We start from the raw sequence: 19,370 nt of genomic DNA on the forward strand, positions 1-19,370 counted from the left end.
AGGCTCCAACTGCAGCTCTGTCTCCTACACATCACATTTACATACAACGTATGTGAAGCAGCAAACACACAGAAACACACAGAACGTTCAGAAAGTATTCAGACCCCTTCACATCTTTCACATCTTGTTACGTTGCAGCACACATCGAGTTTTTCATGGGGCTCAATATATTTTTGTCTTGAATACTGTCACACAGAACGTAAATATTAGGCGTCAAAAAAGCAACTTTTTTTTGAACACAGGTTGATTTTTCTGAGGTAAATAAAGGCGTCATCAGTCACATGAGGTCCAACTGTCTGCAGAGCTCAGAGGTAAACAGGTTGAGGTACTGATCTGAGGAAGGCTACAAAAAATGTGCTGCACTGAAAGTTCCCAGAGTACAGTGGCCTCCATAATCTTACATGGAGGAAGTTTGGAACAACCAGTGTTTTCCTGGAGCTGGCTGCTTAGTCAAACTGAGCAATCAGGGGAGAATCAGGGCTTTGAATGGGACGTCATGATGGGGTGTCTAGACGAAGCCTCTCCTCAGTGGAAGACACATGAAAGAACCAGAAGGACTCAGACTGAGAGAAACTAGATTCTCTGGTCTGATGGAACCAGGATTGAACTGTTTGGTTTCAGTTCTAATCGTCACGTCTGGAGGAAACCAGGTTCCGCTCATCGCCTGCCCAACACGCAGGGACACGGTCAGGATGGAGGGAAAGCTGAACAGAGCAAAACCCGGTCTAGATGACTCAGGACCTCAGACTGGTCTGAAGTTTCACCTTCCAACAGAACAATGACCTCAGCACACAGACAGGACAACACAGGAGTGGATTAGAGACAAACCTGTGAATGTCTCTGAGTGGTCCAGCCAGAGTCCTGACCTGAACCTGATCCACCATCTCTGGAGAGACCTGAAGATCCTGACACCCTGACAGAGATAAACGAGGATCAGACATCTTTATGTTGATGACAGCTTTATGTTGTGCTGCTGTCAGTCCTCAGGTCATGTTAGCTCCAACATGTTTAACACCCCCACCCCCCACTGAAACCATCCAGACCAGTACTGTGCCCCACCTGTCTGAGCAGGTTCAGTCGGCCAATCTGCTGAGCTCTGCTCCTGATAAACCTGCCTCCATCACCTCTGCTCCCACACTCACACCTGCCTCTCTACCTGGAACCGTCCACACACAGGTGAGAACAAACTGCTTCATATGTTCTGCTACTTCCTCTAACCATGGTTTTCATTATTGATTCAACGATCATTCAGATCCATTCATCAGCTGCTGTGTTTAAAAAACATAAGAAATCTTTGGTTGACTGTGACAGAATAGAGAAAATCTGAGACTCAGAGCAGAGCACCATGTGCCACCACCACCATACATGTATGGATTATGAGACAATGGGCATAGACATAGGACACCCCTCCTATACTTGAGAGACATGAAGGACACATCGGCTTGGTTTGACTTTACATACAGATCAGTGAACAGCAGCTCCAAACCCAGGCTCTGGTCCAGGTCCAGTAATTTAGTCCATCTGTGGACCTATTGCTACATGGCAGCATCTGTTGTTACCATTTCACTCTGAGAGTAAACACATCCACAGGTTTAACCTCGACCACGCTCATGATGGTGGACTCCAGCAGAACCGCAGACGATGTGAGAACTGTTCTTCAGACCTGCAAAAGTTCTGATCCCAGAGATCAAGTTCAGTTCTACGACAGCTGGGCACAAAACTACGAACAGGTCAGTTTAAGGAATCTATCTAGTAAATATCAGAGCTGTATCATGTAGTATTACGTAGAGTTTCCACTTTGTTCCTGTACCTCAGAGGGAGATGTTGGGCTTTTTGAATTTGGCGAGCAGAACTCCAGGGGGTCGCTCATGTTGGATGTGACAATAAGCAGTTGGTTGGCAACATGTTGAGTTTTTAAATAAATTTAGATTTATTTATTTGACTCTGGCTCTTATCAGGCAACAGAAACACCTGAAAACTGTCTGATCTAATCATTCTTTGTTAAACAGGACATCACCCTGATGAGCTACAGGTCTCCACATCTGGGAGCAAACTTCCTGTCTGAGAACTTTAGTGGGAGTCGTGAGGAGGCTCAGGTTCTGGACGTGGCCTGTGGGACTGGATGGGTCGCTAAACTGGTGAGACTGTTCACCTCAAACTCCTGATCAAAGGTCATCAAGAAAAGACTCTGTGTTGATGTTGGTCGTCTTCTTCCTGTGAGAACAGATGGCTGAACTGGGCTTCAGACACTTTGTGGGAGTGGACGGCAGTAAAGGCATGCTGGAACTAGCTGCTAAGACCGGCCTCTATCAGGACCTCAGACTGGCCTTACTGGGAACACAACCACTGCCTGCACAGACTGGTACACTCCACTGACTCTCCACACACTCTGATTTTACTTTCCTGAGGAACTGATCATGTTTTCAGTCCTTCTTCTACCCCTGACCCCCCAGGTGTTGTGGAACCACAGATAAATGATCCTGGGATAAAGAGGAAAACTGCAGACAGTCAAACAGTTCATAATCTCTCCTCCTCCTCCTCCTCCTCTTCCTCTTCCTCTTCTTCTCTCCTGGCCTCAGGTGTGTTTGATGTGGTGGTCATTGCCGGTGCTCTGGATGCTGGTTTTGTTCCGGTCAGTGTTGTCAGGGAGATGTGCCACGCCGCCAAACCAGGTGACCAACAAACAGCCGTCACTGTGACTGAGCTCATGTGTCTGTAGCATTCAGCAGCCATGGGAGCATCCACAGACAAAACAGTAACAAACACAGCTGTGTTGTCTTTCTGCCCACTTTGCATTTTCGTGGTGGTTTTTCATCTCCTTCTGTTGAGCGTGGCCAATCAGATTCCATCCCTCTGACCCTGCCTCTGCAGTTCTTCCTAAACCAGTTACTATGAGCAGATATTGTATGAAAACAAATCACATACATTTGCAGGTACATTTTTAAGCGGTGGTATTCATCTGAGATGTGAGTTGGATATTTATGAACTCAGACCTCAGTGAAACAGCTGACTATCAGTGACGGAGCTGTGTGTTGTGTGCAGGAGGTTTTGTGTGCATGGTGAGAGGCGACCACACCGGAGCACCAGCAGACAAGTACAAGAAGGATCTGGAGAGAGAGCTGCAGCTGATGGAGGAGGAGGGACTGTGGAGTCTGGTAGGAATCAAACGGGTGGACAGATACATGGAGGACCCACATGTGAATCCTGAGAGAGACGATGTGCAGGACAAGCCTTACATCAGTGGGACTGTTTATCTGTACCAGAAGTCCATCGATACAGCTGTTAAATCACGTGATTGATCACACTGTTTTTAACTGGGCTCCTGGTCCAGTTGTTCTCAGCAGTAAACACGAATAAATCTGATTTAAAATAGGCTTAATAAAGTAGTTGATGCTAACATCTTAGCAAACAGCTTCCTACTTCCACATCCAGCACACAAAGCAAGTCTAAAGTACAAAAGTTACTAATGACAATAAGTTCAACACATCCCTCTGAAAATGACAGAAAATGGAAAAACCCATCAAAAGTAACTTCAAAGCTCAAAAATAATGAAATGATTATAGTATTATTGCACATTTTTAATCAAACCTTTTTAACAGGAATCTCTCACGCTTCATGGAAAAGAGCTGCAGTAGTACCTTTACACAGCACAGGTGATGTCAAAGGTAAAATCCAATAACAGGTAGGAAGTGAAAAACAGGCAGAACAGGTGAAACAGGTAAGAAGTCTGGAGAGCTATAACGTGGAATGAGTGGTAGTGATATGGAAACATCTAAATAAATGAATGAATGAACTGTAACACATAACTCTTTTTAAAACTCTGATATCTGATTATTAGTGCCCGGGCACTGAAGGTGGTGCGAAGGCCCTCTTGGAATTGTTCGGATTATTATTATTGATACAAATAAATCACCTTGAGGGCCTAAACATGCTCAAAAACTTTAGGGATGATGCTAAGTGGCTCTATAGCACCCCCAGAAGCTTTCAATACACCCCTTGCCACTGGGGTTGGTTTGGCCTAGGTTGACAAAATTTGGCAGGCATACGTAACACACCCAGACACACAAAAAAGTCTCTTGACGTCATGGTATTAAGCCTACAGGAAGTCAGCCATTTTGATTTTATTATGCAAATTTTGGTCATTTTTGGCCATATGGGGGACGTTGTATTTCAATGAACTCTTCCCAGGAATTTTATCATGTTGATCTCAAACTCAGGCAGTATACTTTTAAGGCCTTTTAGATTAAAGAGAGACTGAGTGTTTGTCAATGGGTGTAGCTGTGGTGGCACCTTAAATTTCTATGCTTCACCATGAAACAGGAAGTAACTCCCATGTCCCATAACCCATACATCTCATGTGCTCCAAACTTCACGTTGGATAAGTGTCATGGACTGAACACATTTACATGCCAATATTCAGCTATGGTCATAGCACCACCTTCTGGCAACAGGAAATGACATGTGCTATATATCAATGTACTCCTCCCAGAAAGATCCATTTCACATGTAGTGTTAGATCTTTATTGCAGTTAAAACCCACCAAAAGGGTACTTGTCATGTCTGACGACAAAAGAGTCTGTCAGTCTTAGGGTCCGTCTGCAGGTGGCTGCCTTCGTCCATGATGCAAATATGGAACTGATGGATGCAGAGAGTGACTAATTCATTCTAATTCATTCTGAGGGCCCATTCAGTACTGCTTGCAGCTTTAATTCTTAGTTGTTTTTATTTGATGTGTCTTAGTTATGTTATTTCGGCGGCTGATTGTGTCTGTTTCCTTGGTCTTTAAAGGGCCAGTACAAAATGAGAGACAAACCTATGAATGTCTCTGAGTGGCTGTGTTGTGTATTTTGGTTTTGTGCAACCTCAGGTGTGTCTCGACCAAATCGTTTTCCAGAGACTCAGTGACATCACTGAGCAGGTTCAGTCGGCCAATCAGCAGCGACCTGCTGAGCTCTGCTCCTGATAAACCTGCTTCCATCACCTCTGCTCCCACACTCACACCTGCCTCTCTACCTGGAACCGTCCACACACAGGTGAGAACAAACTGCTTCATATGTTCTGCTACTTCCTCTAACCATGGTTTTCATTATTGATTCATGTGTCAGTGATATTTCAGATCCATTCATCAGTTTAGAAAACGTCAGAAGACGTTTGTAGTTTTGTCAAAGACCTTGTTAAGTTCAGCAGAGTCTGTTTTTCAGGACTCAAATGTAGAACTGAGGACACAGAGACAGTTACAGCTGGGACAGGCAGCGGAGAGATAGACCAGGCCAGGCTGTGGAGGACGGCTGGGCCAGTGGTTTACTGGTGCAGAAGTTAAGATAAGATAGACTTTATTTATCCCACTTGTGGGAAATTCACATGTTACAACAGCAAGAAACAAGGGTGACCAAAATAGAAAAATAAAAATAAAAAATATAAGAAAGGCACAGAAGTAACAAAGTTAAAGTGCAGTAATCAGCATTAGAAGAAAGTCTCTGTAATAAATAGAAAATGTGCAGTCGTAATATAGGAGAAATGGTGATAATCATTGAGGTAGATGAAAATTTGTGCAAAATAAAGTGACCAGAAAGTGGAGTTCAAAGTTTCAGGTTTAAGTTGAGGTTTGTAAACTTGTTGGGTGAGGCGGGCAGAGATGAACCTGAGGGAAAAACATATACAGACATGCCAGAGCACGACTGCAGCATTGTTGTCAGGGTAGATTTACTGTTACAAAACATGCGCAGGTGAAACAGAGGAATGACAGAGCAGGAACCAGGAAGCCACACCTGGCACACAAAGAGCCCAAGGTGTTGATCTGAGACCTGAAGCCAGCAATACAAGAGTTTAACCTCCTCTGAAATAACTCTGGGTTATTAAGAGAAGTCAGGTTTGACAAACCCCAGTTCTGTAAAACTGGTGTTAAACACTGTTTGTTGTCGGTCAGATGAATCTGTGTTAATGTAACGAGAGTTGTGGCTTAATGATTCTCAGACGAAGAACACGTTAACTCTGTTGGTGTATTAGGGATTTGGCCTTCTTTGTTGCTGGCTGACTAATGGTCGTTGAAATGTGCACCCCAGGGAACTTAAAACTGGGCATCATTTCTACTGCTGCTCCTCTGACAAATAGGGGAGAGGGGGTGAGTCTGGAGAAACTGACACTTGTGTTTTTAACATTTTATCAAAGTCCTCAGATGTAATCAGAACATTTTAATGTGGAGACAGAGGCCTTCACTGTAGGACAGAAGATTAAAATGATCAGAATCCAGAGCTCTGAGCAGGAGCTCTGTTTTAACAGTCTCAGCTCATGGAGCATTCAGGGCAAGTCCAGTCCAGGTCCATGGTTCAGAAGGACTGGAATTAGTTATAAAATCGTGAATGTGATTTTTGGTCATAACATGCAATGAACCAATCAGAGTGCCATCTCCCACTCTCCCAGGTTTGAAGTCACCCCCACCTCATCATGTCAGACTCCAGCAGAACCGCAGAATCTGTGAAGGTCACCTATCAGTCCTGCATAACGTCTGATCCCAGAGATCAAGTTCAATTGTACAACAACTGGGCAGAAAACTACGAGGAGGTCAGTTTAAATTACATCTATCTATCGTAAGAGGTTCTCATTGTTGTCAACTGTTTGGCTGTTTACCAGTTACTGTACCCAACACTAACAAAATACTTAGTCTGAATAATGTCATTTTTCTTTAACAGGACCACAACCTGGTGGGCTACAGAGCTCCACATCTGGCAGTAAACTTCCTGTCTGAGAACTTTAGTGGGAGTCGTGAGGAGGCTCAGGTTCTGGACGTGGCCTGTGGGACTGGATGGGTCGCTAAACTGGTGAGACTGTTCACCTCAAACTCCTGATCAAAGGTCATCAAGAAAAGACTCTGTGTTGATGTTGGTCGTCTTCTTCCTGTGAGAACAGATGGCTGAACTGGGCTTCAGACACTTTGTGGGAGTGGACGGCAGTAAAGGCATGCTGGAACTAGCTGCTAAGACCGGCCTCTATCAGGACCTCAGACTGGCCTTACTGGGAACACAACCACTGCCTGCACAGACTGGTACACTCCACTCACTCTGATTTACAGATCAGCCACAAATAAAGAATGACCAGTTTTTCTGTTTGTCTTTACTTGAATCTACTGGTACAGTTTACCTGAACTCTTAACAGCTGCTCCTCTGCTGGTTTCAGGTTCATTTGATGTGGTCATTATCATCGGTGCTTTACGTGATGGTTTCGTGCCGGTCAGTGTTGTGAGGGAGCTCTGTGACGCCGCCAAACCAGGTAACTAACACCGTTCATGTGTTTTCATTGGAGCATGAAGTTATTCTGGCTCCTACAGGAACAGATGAAGACAATAATAAGCAAATGAACAAATGAGTGAATAAACAATATCTTGACTCTGTTAACTTCCTGTAAATCATCGTGTCATTGTCAAATTGTTTTTACTTATTGTTTGCTTCAGATTTGTAGCTTTCATGTCATGGAACAACAGCATTGGTTCATTTATTCCCTCAGTTTTTCTTTCAGGCAGCATCTCTCCCAAGGGTTGGTGCTGACAGAGTATTCATGTTTTATAGAAGCCTTAAAGACTAAAGTCAGGGAACAAAAGTCTCCAGTGCACAGCAACCACCACAGAGTACTGTACATGAAAGACTGTAAGATGATTGATCAAAGTGTTATTATATGCAGTTGATTCACTGCTATATGTTGTTAACTCCCCAGATTCAGCCTCAAACATCACGCCTGTACTGACTTTTTTTGGACAGTGACTGTGATGCTGGCATTAATTTGTGTATGTTTTGCACTGATTTTCTCCTCTGGATTTTTTGTTTTTAATATTTTTTGACTTTTGTCTGAAAGATTAGCTGCTCCACAGGGACATTAAAGCTTTACTTAACTTTAATCTGGCACCTTAAGGAAAGGACATGACATCAGAAGATAAACCTGATTCTTTTCTGCTTCTTTAATATTTGTTTTTTTCCTTCAGGAGGTTACATTTGCATGTCGAGAGTGAATCTAAAGTCAGAGTCTGGAGAGCAGTACAGGGAGTGTATGGAGCGTGAGCTGCAGCTGATGGAGGAGGAGGGACTGTGGACTCATCTGGTTACTAAAGACATGGACAAATACATGATGGATGTTTATAATAGTTCTAAAGTGGAAGAGCTGACCAATCAGTACCTCAATGGATCCATGTACCTCTACAAGAAATCAGCTTAATATACTTAAATAGTCAGTTTTACATTGGGGATTTTGGACTAAAAATGTAATCGGTGACTCATATTAAATAAATGTTGTGATGATTACACCAATCAGACTTTTTTGTCTCTCTGTTATGTTCAGCTCTTGTAAGAGATTCTGGTTGCAGGGTGGGGGGCCTCCATGGATCTGGCTTGTTCCGGATCATCCCACAGATGCTGGATCAGATTGGGATGTGGGGAGTTTGGAGTCCAGGTCAACACCTTGGGCTCTTTTTCGTGTGCATCCAGACCTTTCTGAGCAGTGTCTGTGGGGGTGGGTGAGGGGTGTGTTTGGTCTACAACAATGTTTAGGTGGTGGTACGTGTCAAAACAACATCCAGATGAATGAAGGAGCCAAGGTTTCCCAGCAGAACATTGGACTGTAACCAGATGATCAGTGTCATTCACTTCACATGTCAGTGGTTTAATGTTGTGGCTGATCGGTGTATGTTGAAGGAGAAGAGAGAGCTGCAGATATTATGGTTTGTCCATTTCTACAGTCCACTGGTCCATTTTAATCAAACACACAGGATTTCTTCAGTCACGAGTTCAGGAACTGCAGGAACAGGAAGACAGGATTCCTTCTGTGTTTGATATTTTTCTGTAATGAGACTCCAGGTAGAAAGACAGGAAAGCCAGGGTTGCTTTAAGGCAGGAGATCTGAGATGACAGGAGAGATAGAGATATGGAAAAGGCTGACAGAGGATGAAAGAATGAATGAATGAATTAACTGTGACACATTCCTCTTTGATTTTAAAACTAAATTATCTGATGATTCTTTATTTATTTATCCCACTTGTGGGAAATTCACATGTTACAACAGCAAGAAACAAGGGTGACCAAAATAGAAAAATAAAAACAAAAAATATAAGAAAGGCACAGAAGTAACAAAGTTAAAGTGCAGCAATCAGCATTAGAAGAAAGTCTCTGTAATAAATAGAAAATGTGCAGTCGTAATATAGGAGAAATGGTGATAATCATTGAGGTAGATGAAAATTTGTGCAAAATAAAGTGACCAGAAAGTGGAGTTCAAAGTTTCAGGTTTAAGTTGAGGTTTGTAAACTTGTTGGGTGAGGCGGGCAGAGATGAACCTGAGGGAAAAACATATACAGACATGCCAGAGCACGACTGCAGCATTGTTGTCAGGGTAGATTTACTGTTACAAAACATGCACAGGTGAAACAGAGGAATGACAGAGCAGGAACCAGGAAGCCACACCTGGCACACAAAGAGCCCAAGGTGTTGATCTGAGACCTGAAGCCAGCAATACAAGAGTTTAACCTCCTCTGAAATAACTCTGGGTTATTAAGAGAAGTCAGGTTTGACAAACCCCAGTTCTGTAAAACTGGTGTTAAACACTGTTTGTTGTCGGTCAGATGAATCTGTGTTAATGTAACGAGAGTTGTGGCTTAATGATTCTCAGACGAAGAACACGTTAACTCTGTTGGTGTATTAGGGATTTGGCCTTCTTTGTTGCTGGCTGACTAATGGTCGTTGAAATGTGCACCCCAGGGAACTTAAAACTGGGCATCATTTCTACTGCTGCTCCTCTGACGAATAGGGGAGAGGGGGTGAGTCTGGAGAAACTGACACTTGTGTTTTTAACATTTTATCAAAGTCCTCAGATGTAATCAGAACATTTTAATGTGGAGACAGAGGCCTTCACTGTAGGACAGAAGATTAAAATGATCAGAATCCAGAGCTCTGAGCAGGAGCTCTGTTTTAACAGTCTCAGCTCATGGAGCATTCAGGGCAAGTCCAGTCCAGGTCCATGGTTCAGAAGGACTGGAATTAGTTATAAAATCGTGAATGTGATTTTTGGTCATAACATGCAATGAACCAATCAGAGTGCCATCTCCCACTCTCCCAGGTTTGAAGTCACCCCCACCTCATCATGTCAGACTCCAGCAGAACCGCAGAATCTGTGAAGGTCACCTATCAGTCCTGCATAACGTCTGATCCCAGAGATCAAGTTCAATTGTACAACAACTGGGCAGAAAACTACGAGGAGGTCAGTTTAAATTACATCTATCTATCGTAAGAGGTTCTCATTGTTGTCAACTGTTTGGCTGTTTACCAGTTACTGTACCCAACACTAACAAAATACTTAGTCTGAATAATGTCATTTTTCTTTAACAGGACCACAACCTGGTGGGCTACAGAGCTCCACATCTGGCAGTAAACTTCCTGTCTGAGAACTTTAGTGGGAGTCGTGAGGAGGCTCAGGTTCTGGACGTGGCCTGTGGGACTGGATGGGTCGCTAAACTGGTGAGACTGTTCACCTCAAACTCCTGATCAAAGGTCATCAAGAAAAGACTCTGTGTTGATGTTGGTCGTCTTCTTCCTGTGAGAACAGATGGCTGAACTGGGCTTCAGACACTTTGTGGGAGTGGACGGCAGTAAAGGCATGCTGGAACTAGCTGCTAAGACCGGCCTCTATCAGGACCTCAGACTGGCCTTACTGGGAACACAACCACTGCCTGCACAGACTGGTACACTCCACTGACTCTCCACACACTCTGATTTTACTTTCCTGAGGAACTGATCATGTTTTCAGTCCTTCTTCTACCCCTGACCCCCCAGGTGTTGTGGAACCACAGATAAATGATCCTGGGATAAAGAGGAAAACTGCAGACAGTCAAACAGTTCATAATCTCTCCTCCTCCTCCTCCTCCTCTTCCTCTTCTTCTCTCCTGGCCTCAGGTGTGTTTGATGTGGTGGTCATTGCCGGTGCTCTGGATGCTGGTTTTGTTCCGGTCAGTGTTGTCAGGGAGATGTGCCACGCCGCCAAACCAGGTGACCAACAAACAGCCGTCACTGTGACTGAGCTCATGTGTCTGTAGCATTCAGCAGCCATGGGAGCATCCACAGACAAAACAGTAACAAACACAGCTGTGTTGTCTTTCTGCCCACTTTGCATTTTCGTGGTGGTTTTTCATCTCCTTCTGTTGAGCGTGGCCAATCAGATTCAATCCCTCTGACCCTGCCTCTGCAGTTCTTCCTAAACCAGTTACTATGAGCAGATATTGTATGAAAACAAATCACATACATTTGCAGGTACATTTTTAAGCGGTGGTATTCATCTGAGATGTGAGTTGGATATTTATAAACTCAGACCTCAGTGAAACAGCTGACTATCAGTGACGGAGCTGTGTGTTGTGTGCAGGAGGTTTTGTGTGCATGGTGAGAGGCGACCACACCGGAGCACCAGCAGACAAGTACAAGAAGGATCTGGAGAGAGAGCTGCAGCTGATGGAGGAGGAGGGACTGTGGAGTCTGGTAGGAATCAAACGGGTGGACAGATACATGGAGGACCCACATGTGAATCCTGAGAGAGACGATGTGCAGGACAAGCCTTACATCAGTGGGACTGTTTATCTGTACCAGAAGTCCATCGATACAGCTGTTAAATCACGTGATTGATCACACTGTTTTTAACTGGGCTCCTGGTCCAGTTGTTCTCAGCAGTAAACACGAATAAATCTGATTTAAAATAGGCTTAATAAAGTAGTTGATGCTAACATCTTAGCAAACAGCTTCCTACTTCCACATCCAGCACACAAAGCAAGTCTAAAGTACAAAAGTTACTAATGACAATAAGTTCAACACATCCCTCTGAAAATGACAGAAAATGGAAAAACCCATCAAAAGTAACTTCAAAGCTCAAAAATAATGAAATGATTATAGTATTATTGCACATTTTTAATCAAACCTTTTTAACAGGAATCTCTCACGCTTCATGGAAAAGAGCTGCAGTAGTACCTTTACACAGCACAGGTGATGTCAAAGGTAAAATCCAATAACAGGTAGGAAGTGAAAAACAGGCAGAACAGGTGAAACAGGTAAGAAGTCTGGAGAGCTATAACGTGGAATGAGTGGTAGTGATATGGAAACATCTAAATAAATGAATGAATGAACTGTAACACATAACTCTTTTTAAAACTCTGATATCTGATTATTAGTGCCCGGGCACTGAAGGTGGTGCGAAGGCCCTCTTGGAATTGTTCGGATTATTATTATTGATACAAATAAATCACCTTGAGGGCCTAAACATGCTCAAAAACTTTAGGGATGATGCTAAGTGGCTCTATAGCACCCCCAGAAGCTTTCAATACACCCCTTGCCACTGGGGTTGGTTTGGCCTAGGTTGACAAAATTTGGCAGGCATACGTAACACACCCAGACACACAAAAAAGTCTCTTGACGTCATGGTATTAAGCCTACAGGAAGTCAGGCATTTTGATTTTATTATGCAAATTTTGGTCATTTTTGGCCATATGGGGGACGTTGTATTTCAATGAACTCTTCCAAAGAATTTTATCATGTTGATCTCAAACTCAGGCAGTATACTTTTAAGGCCTTTTAGATTAAAGAGAGACTGAGTGTTTGTCAATGGGTGTAGCTGTGGTGGCACCTTAAATTTCTATGCTTCACCATGAAACAGGAAGTAACTCCCATGTCCCATAACCCATACATCTCATGTGCTCCAAACTTCACGTTGGATAAGTGTCATGGACTGAACACATTTACATGCCAATATTCAGCTATGGTCATAGCACCACCTTCTGGCAACAGGAAATGACATGTGCTATATATCAATGTACTCCTCCCAGAAAGATCCATTTCACATGTAGTGTTAGATCTTTATTGCAGTTAAAACCTGCCAAAAGGGTACTTGTCATGTCTGACGACAAAAGAGTCTGTCAGTCTTAGGGTCCGTCTGCAGGTGGCTGCCTTCGTCCATGATGCAAATATGGAACTGATGGATGCAGAGAGTGACTAATTCATTCTAATTCATTCTGAGGGCCCATTCAGTACTGCTTGCAGCTTTAATTCTTACAGTTGTTTTTATTTGATGTGTCTTAGTTATGTTATTTCAGCGGCTGATTGTGTCTGTTTCCTTGGTCTTTAAAGGGCCAGTACAAAATGAGAGACAAACCTATGAATGTCTCTGAGTGGCTGTGTTGTGTATTTTGGTTTTGTCCAACCTCAGGTGTGTCTCGACCAAATCGTTTTCCAGAGACTCAGTGACATCACTGAGCAGGTTCAGTCGGCCAATCAGCAGCGACCTGCTGAGCTCTGCTCCTGATAAACCTGCCTCCATCACCTCTGCTCCCACACTCACACCTGCCTCTCTACCTGGAACCGTCCACACACAGGTGAGAACAGACTGCTTCATATGTTCTGCTACTTCCTCTAACCATGGTTTTCATTATTGATTCATGTGTCAGTGATATTTCAGATCCATTCATCAGTTTAGAAAACGTCAGAAGACGTTTGTAGTTTTGTCAAAGACCTTGTTAAGTTCAGCAGAGTCTGTTTTTCAGGACTCAAATGTAGAACTGAGGACACAGAGACAGTTACAGCTGGGACAGGCAGCGGAGAGATAGACCGGGCCAGGCTGTCGAGGACGGCTGGGCCGGTGGTTTACTGGTGCAGAAGTTGAGGCTTGTAAATTTGGCGGGCAGAGATGAACCTGAGGGAAAAACATATACAGACATGCCAGAGCACGACTGCAGCATTGTTGTCAGGGTAGATTTACTGTTACAAAACATGCACAGGTGAAACAGAGGAATGACAGAGCAGGAACCAGGAAGCCACACCTGGCACACAAAGAGCCCAAGGTGTTGATCTGAGACCTGAAGCCAGCAATACAAGAGTTTAACCTCCTCTGAAATAACTCTGGGTTATTAAGAGAAGTCAGGTTTGACAAACCCCAGTTCTGTAAAACTGGTGTTAAACACTGTTTGTTGTCGGTCAGATGAATCTGTGTTAACGTAACGAGAGTTGTGGTTTAATGATTCTCAGACGAAGAACACGTTAACTCTGTTGGTGTATTAGGGATTTGGCCTTCTTTGTTGCTGGCTGACTAATGATCGTTGAAATGTGCACCCCAGGGAACTTAAAACTGGGCATCATTTCTACTGCTGCTCCTCTGACGAATAGGGGAGAGGAAGCGACTTCTCCTCCATAATCTCCTCCTTCATTTTCCCCACACTGATGCAGAGGTTGTTTCCTCTGCACCAGTCCTCCAGTATTTCCACCTCTTGTTTGTACTCGGACATGCACAGACATGTCATCTGCATACAGTGTGACTGCCCGAGTATCTTGCAAAATAATCATACGTAAGCAGCGTCAACAGAAGGGGGCCCTGGAGGGTGAGGAGAGGATCAGATGCCGTGGACTCTAACAGTCTGTACACAATGATGGTGTCAGGACAAGCAGCAGCAGTATGTTGACTAGAGTCTGCAGTATGATTCTGTTAAAGGCAGAACTGAAGTCCAGGAAGAGGAGTCTAAGAAGTGTCTCCAGATGGGTGAGAGCCGAGTGGATCACAGGTGAGACTGCATCAGATGTAGACTGGTTCTTCCTGTAGGCGAACTGATGGGGGGTCCACGCTGACACTGACCAGACACTCAAACCATTTCATGTCTATCTGTGTGAGAAACACAGGACGATAGCCTCATTCATGCATGTTGCTGCTGAGGAGCTTCTGGGTACAGGGATGATGGCAGATGTCTTGAGGTATATCAGCACCACAGCCTGGAAGACTGACATGTCAGATATCTGTCAGTACACCTGTGAGTTCATGTGTGTAGTCTCTCAGAAACAGACCCAGGATGCTGCCTGGACCTGCTGCTGTGCAGGGGTTAACGCTCAGCAGGGACATCCTCACCTCTTCAGCAGACACATGTAGAGGTAGCTTATCTGTTGGTAGCCTCAAAGTGGGTACAGCTGCTCCAAACCCAGGCTCTGGTCCAGGCTCAATAATTCAGTCCATCTATGGACCTATAGCTCCAGTGAACCATCTGTTGTTACTGCTTCACTCTTTAAAATTTTTAATCTCATGTAAACATCCACAGTTTGTCTTCTTCCTCTCCCAGGTTTGAAGTCTTACCATCCCCCACCCTCCACCTCATCATGTCGGACTCCAGCAGAACTGCAGAAGAAGCGAGGGTCGCCTTCCAGTCCTGCAAAAGTTCTGATCCCAGAGATCGAGTTCAGTTCTACGACAGCTGGGCACAAAACTACGAAAAGGTCAGTTTAGAAGAACCTCTACCTAATAATTATTACACAGAAAATGTCAGAGCTGTATTGTGTAGTGTTACTACTTCTATATTATATTTGCAGAGTTTCCATTTAGCTTATTAAACTCAGAGGGAGATGTTGGGCTTTTTGTATCAGCTAACTGTTTGATTTTGGCGAGCAGAGCTCCAGAGGGTCGCTCATGTTGGATGTGATAATAAGCAGCTGGTTACTAACATGTTGACTTTTCAGCTGCTTCTTCTGGTGAACAAATAAATCTACTAACACAGCAGCAACAGGGGCTCAGGATCCTCTCAGCTGAGCATCAGTCCAATAGTCCAGTAGTCCTGACCCAGTCCTCTGACTCCAGCTCTCTGGCTTGTATTCATCAGGTTCAGCAGCAACAGTAACATCTGAAAACTCTCAGATCTTATCAGTCTGAATAATGTCATTTTTTCTTAAACAGGATCACAACCTGATGAGCTACAGGTCTCCACATCTGGCAGTAAACTTCCTGTCTGAGAACTTTAGTGGGAGTCGTGGGGAGGCTCAGGTTCTGGACGTGGCCTGTGGGACTGGATGGGTCGCTAAACTGGTGAGACTGTTCACCTCAAACTCCTGATCAAAGGTCATCAAGAAAAGACTCTGTGTTGATGTTGGTCGTCTTCTTCCTGTGAGAACAGATGGCTGAACTGGGCTTCAGACACTTTGTGGGAGTGGACGGCAGTAAAGGCATGCTGGAACTAGCTGCTGAGACCGGCCTCTATCAGGACCTCAGACTGGCCTTACTGGGAACACAACCACTGCCTGCACAGACTGGTACACTCCACTGACTCTCCACACACTCTGATTTTACTTTCCTGAGGAACTGATCATGTTTTCAGTCCTTCTTCTACCCCTGACCCCCCAGGTGTTGTGGAACCACAGATAAATGATCCTGGGATAAAGAGGAAAACTGCAGACAGTCAAACAGTTCATAATCTCTCCTCTTCCTCTTCCTCTTCTTCTCTCCTGGCCTCAGGTGTGTTTGATGTGGTGGTCATTGCCGGTGCTCTGGATGCTGGTTTTTGTTCCGGTCAGTGTTGTCAGGGAGATGTGCCACGCCGCCAAACCAGGTGACCAACAAACAGCCGTCACTGTGACTGAGCTCATGTGTCTGTAGCATTCAGCAGCCATGGGAGCATCCACAGACAAAACAGTAACAAACACAGCTGTGTTGTCTTTCTGCCCACTTTGCATTTTCGTGGTGGTTTTTCATCTCCTTCTGTTGAGCGTGGCCAATCAGATTCCATCCCTCTGACCCTGCCTCTGCAGTTCTTCCTAAACCAGTTACTATGAGCAGATATTGTATGAAAACAAATCACATACATTTGCAGGTACATTTTTAAGCGGTGGTATTCATCTGAGATGTGAGTTGGATATTTATGAACTCAGACCTCAGTGAAACAGCTGACTATCAGTGACGGAGCTGTGTGTTGTGTGCAGGAGGTTTTGTGTGCATGGTGAGAGGCGACCACACCGGAGCACCAGCAGACAAGTACAAGAAGGATCTGGAGAGAGAGCTGCAGCTGATGGAGGAGGAGGGACTGTGGAGTCTGGTAGGAATCAAACGGGTGGACAGATACATGGAGGACCCACATGTGAATCCTGAGAGAGACGATGTGCAGGACAAGCCTTACATCAGTGGGACTGTTTATCTGTACCAGAAGTCCATCGATACAGCTGTTAAATCACGTGATTAATCACACTGTTTTTAACTGGGCTCCTGGTCCAGTTGTTCTCAGCAGTAAACACGAATAAATCTGATTTAAAATAGGCTTAATAAAGTAGTTGATGCTAACATCTTAGCAAACAGCTTCCTACTTCCACATCCAGCACACAAAGCAAGTCTAAAGTACAAAAGTTACTAATGACAATAAGTTCAACACATCCCTCTGAAAATGACAGAAAATGGAAAAACCCATCAAAAGTAACTTCAAAGCTCAAAAATAATGAAATGATTATAGTATTATTGCACATTTTTAATCAAACCTTTTTAACAGGAATCTCTCACGCTTCATGGAAAAGAGCTGCAGTAGTACCTTTACACAGCACAGGTGATGTCAAAGGTAAAATCCAATAACAGGTAGGAAGTGAAAAACAGGCAGAACAGGTGAAACAGGTAAGAAGTCTGGAGAGCTATAACGTGGAATGAGTGGTAGTGATATGGAAACATCTAAATAAATGAATGAATGAACTGTAACACATAACTCTTTTTAAAATTCTGATATCTGATTATTAGTGCCCGGGCACTGAAGGTGGTGCGAAGGCCCTCTTGGAATTGTTCGGATTATTATTATTGATACAAATAAATCACCTTGAGGGCCTAAACATGCTCAAAAACTTTAGGGATGATGCTAAGTGGCTCTATAGCACCCCCAGAAGCTTTCAATACACCCCTTGCCACTGGGGTTGGTTTGGCCTAGGTTGACAAAATTTGGCAGGCATACGTAACACACCCAGACACACAAAAAAGTCTCTTGACGTCATGGTATTAAGCCTACAGGAAGTCAGCCATTTTGATTTTATTATGCAAATTTTGGTCATTTTTGGCCATATGGGGGACGTTGTATTTCAATGAACTCTTCCCAGGAATTTTATCATGTTGATCTCAAACTCAGGCAGTATACTTTTAAGGCCTTTTAGATTAAAGAGAGACTGAGTGTTTGTCAATGGGTGTAGCTGTGGTGGCACCTTAAATTTCTATGCTTCACCATGAAACAGGAAGTAACTCCCATGTCCCATAACCCATACATCTCATGTGCTCCAAACTTCACGTTGGATAAGTGTCATGGACTGAACACATTTACATGCCAATATTCAGCTATGGTCATAGCACCACCTTCTGGCAACAGGAAATGACATGTGCTATATATCAATGTACTCCTCACAGAAAGATCTATTTCACATGTAGTGTTAGATCTTTATTGCAGTTAAAACCCGCCAAAAGGGTACTTGTCATGTCTGACGACAAAAGAGTCTGTCAGTCTTAGGGTCCGTCTGCAGGTGGCTGCCTTCGTCCATGATGCAAATATGGAACTGATGGATGCAGAGAGTGACTAATTCATTCTAATTCATTCTGAGGGCCCATTCAGTACTGCTTGCAGCTTTAATTCTTACAGTTGTTTTATTTGATGTGTCTTAGTTATGTTATTTCGGCGGCTGATTGTTTCCTTGGTCTCAGGTCTCTCCTCAAACAGAGATCTAAATCTCAGTGAGACCTGACTTTTAAAGGGTCAGTACAAAACAAATATGTATTTTTCTTTAAAAAACTTTGATTCATGCAAAGCTACTGTAGTGGAGTCTGAGAAGGAAAATATAGAACTGGACAATGGGCACAATACGTCCCCTTAAATGAAAACTTGGTCCAGATGACTCAGGACCTCACACTGGTCTGAAGGCTCACCTTCCAACAGGACAATGACTGAACAACAGCATTAGTTCATTTATTCCCTGAGTTTTTCTTTCAGGCAGCATCTCTTCCCAGGGTCGGTGCTGACAGAGTATTCATGTTTTATAGAAGCCTTAAAGACTAAAGTCAGGGAACACAAGTCTCCAGTGCACAGCAACCACCACAGAGTACTGTACATGAAAGACTGTAAGATGATTGATCAAAGTGTTATTGTATGCAGATGAGGGACATTAAAGCTTTACTTAACTTTAATCTGGCACCTTAGGGAAAGGACATGACATCAGAGGATAAACCTGATTCTTTTCTACTCCTTTAATATTTGTTTTTTTTTTCCTTCAGGAGGTTACATTTGCATGTCGAGAGTGGAATGACTCATATTAAAAAATGTTGTGATGGTGTGCACATTAACGCTATTGTATACAACTGCAGCTGAGTTACTCAGTGTGCCATTAGCGATACATCTGGCAAGTGAAAAACTCAGGTTAGCATTAGCTGGTTAGCTATAGGGTATAATCCCTCCAACTGCACTGGATGTAAGATAAGTGTATTGAATTATACCTGTTGGTATATGTCTAGTGTGCACCTGAAGTTAGCCAACGTAGTGAGTTTTCATAGATCACAAAATCTGTCTAGCTAACTATGCTAATGCAGTACATCAACTTTAGCTAAGT

General features: G+C 43.7%; 3 protein-coding genes across 4 annotated transcripts; all 3 read left to right on the forward strand.

The window, feature by feature from the left end:
- Positions 1-1,121: 1,121 nt before the first annotated feature.
- Positions 1,122-12,152, forward strand: LOC108884733 (methyltransferase-like protein 27). 2 transcript variants are annotated; one of them, XM_051076192.1, is made up of 6 exons: positions 1,122-1,176; positions 6,421-6,561; positions 10,362-10,490; positions 10,579-10,714; positions 10,926-11,018; positions 11,389-12,152. In XM_051076192.1, the coding sequence occupies exons 2-6, from the start codon at positions 6,445-6,447 to the stop codon at positions 11,643-11,645; spliced, it is 732 nt and encodes a 243-aa protein (XP_050932149.1). In that variant the 5' UTR covers positions 1,122-1,176; positions 6,421-6,444; the 3' UTR covers positions 11,646-12,152. The 2 variants fall into 2 exon arrangements, with proteins under 2 accessions (XP_050932149.1, XP_018534317.1); XM_018678801.2 differs by lacking the exon at positions 6,421-6,561 and adding an exon at positions 10,093-10,233.
- Positions 1,611-3,806, forward strand: LOC108884736 (methyltransferase-like protein 27). The gene is made up of 5 exons (XM_018678805.2): positions 1,611-1,730; positions 2,010-2,138; positions 2,227-2,362; positions 2,580-2,672; positions 3,043-3,806. The coding sequence occupies exons 1-5, from the start codon at positions 1,611-1,613 to the stop codon at positions 3,297-3,299; spliced, it is 735 nt and encodes a 244-aa protein (XP_018534321.2). The 3' UTR covers positions 3,300-3,806.
- On the forward strand, positions 4,964-17,497 carry LOC108884734 (methyltransferase-like protein 27). Its single transcript, XM_051076193.1, is given in 7 exon segments — positions 4,964-5,033; positions 15,107-15,260; positions 15,715-15,843; positions 15,932-16,067; positions 16,270-16,313; positions 16,315-16,363; positions 16,734-17,497. Coding segments are annotated over 6 exon segments (732 nt in total). The 5' UTR covers positions 4,964-5,033; positions 15,107-15,143; the 3' UTR covers positions 16,991-17,497.
- The last annotated feature ends 1,873 nt before the right edge of the window (positions 17,498-19,370 follow it).

The sequence above is a fragment of the Lates calcarifer genome, linkage group LG15 (assembly GCF_001640805.2).
Source record: "Lates calcarifer isolate ASB-BC8 linkage group LG15, TLL_Latcal_v3, whole genome shotgun sequence".
Taxonomy (NCBI): domain Eukaryota; kingdom Metazoa; phylum Chordata; class Actinopteri; family Centropomidae; genus Lates; species Lates calcarifer.

Bases quoted from the DNA above. Each gene is read 5' to 3' on its own strand.
- LOC108884733 (XM_051076192.1), top strand. From the start codon at position 6,445: ATGTCAGACTCCAGCAGAACCGCAGAATCTGTGAAGGTCACCTATCAG. The intron at 6,562-10,361 runs GTCAGTTTAAAT...TTTCTTTAACAG, and splicing joins GGGCAGAAAACTACGAGGAG to GACCACAACCTGGTGGGCTA. The intron at 11,019-11,388 runs GTGACCAACAAA...TGTTGTGTGCAG, and splicing joins GTGCCACGCCGCCAAACCAG to GAGGTTTTGTGTGCATGGTG.
- LOC108884736 (XM_018678805.2), top strand. From the start codon at position 1,611: ATGATGGTGGACTCCAGCAGAACCGCAGACGATGTGAGAACTGTTCTT. The intron at 1,731-2,009 runs GTCAGTTTAAGG...TTTGTTAAACAG, and splicing joins GGGCACAAAACTACGAACAG to GACATCACCCTGATGAGCTA. The intron at 2,139-2,226 runs GTGAGACTGTTC...CTGTGAGAACAG, and splicing joins CTGGATGGGTCGCTAAACTG to ATGGCTGAACTGGGCTTCAG.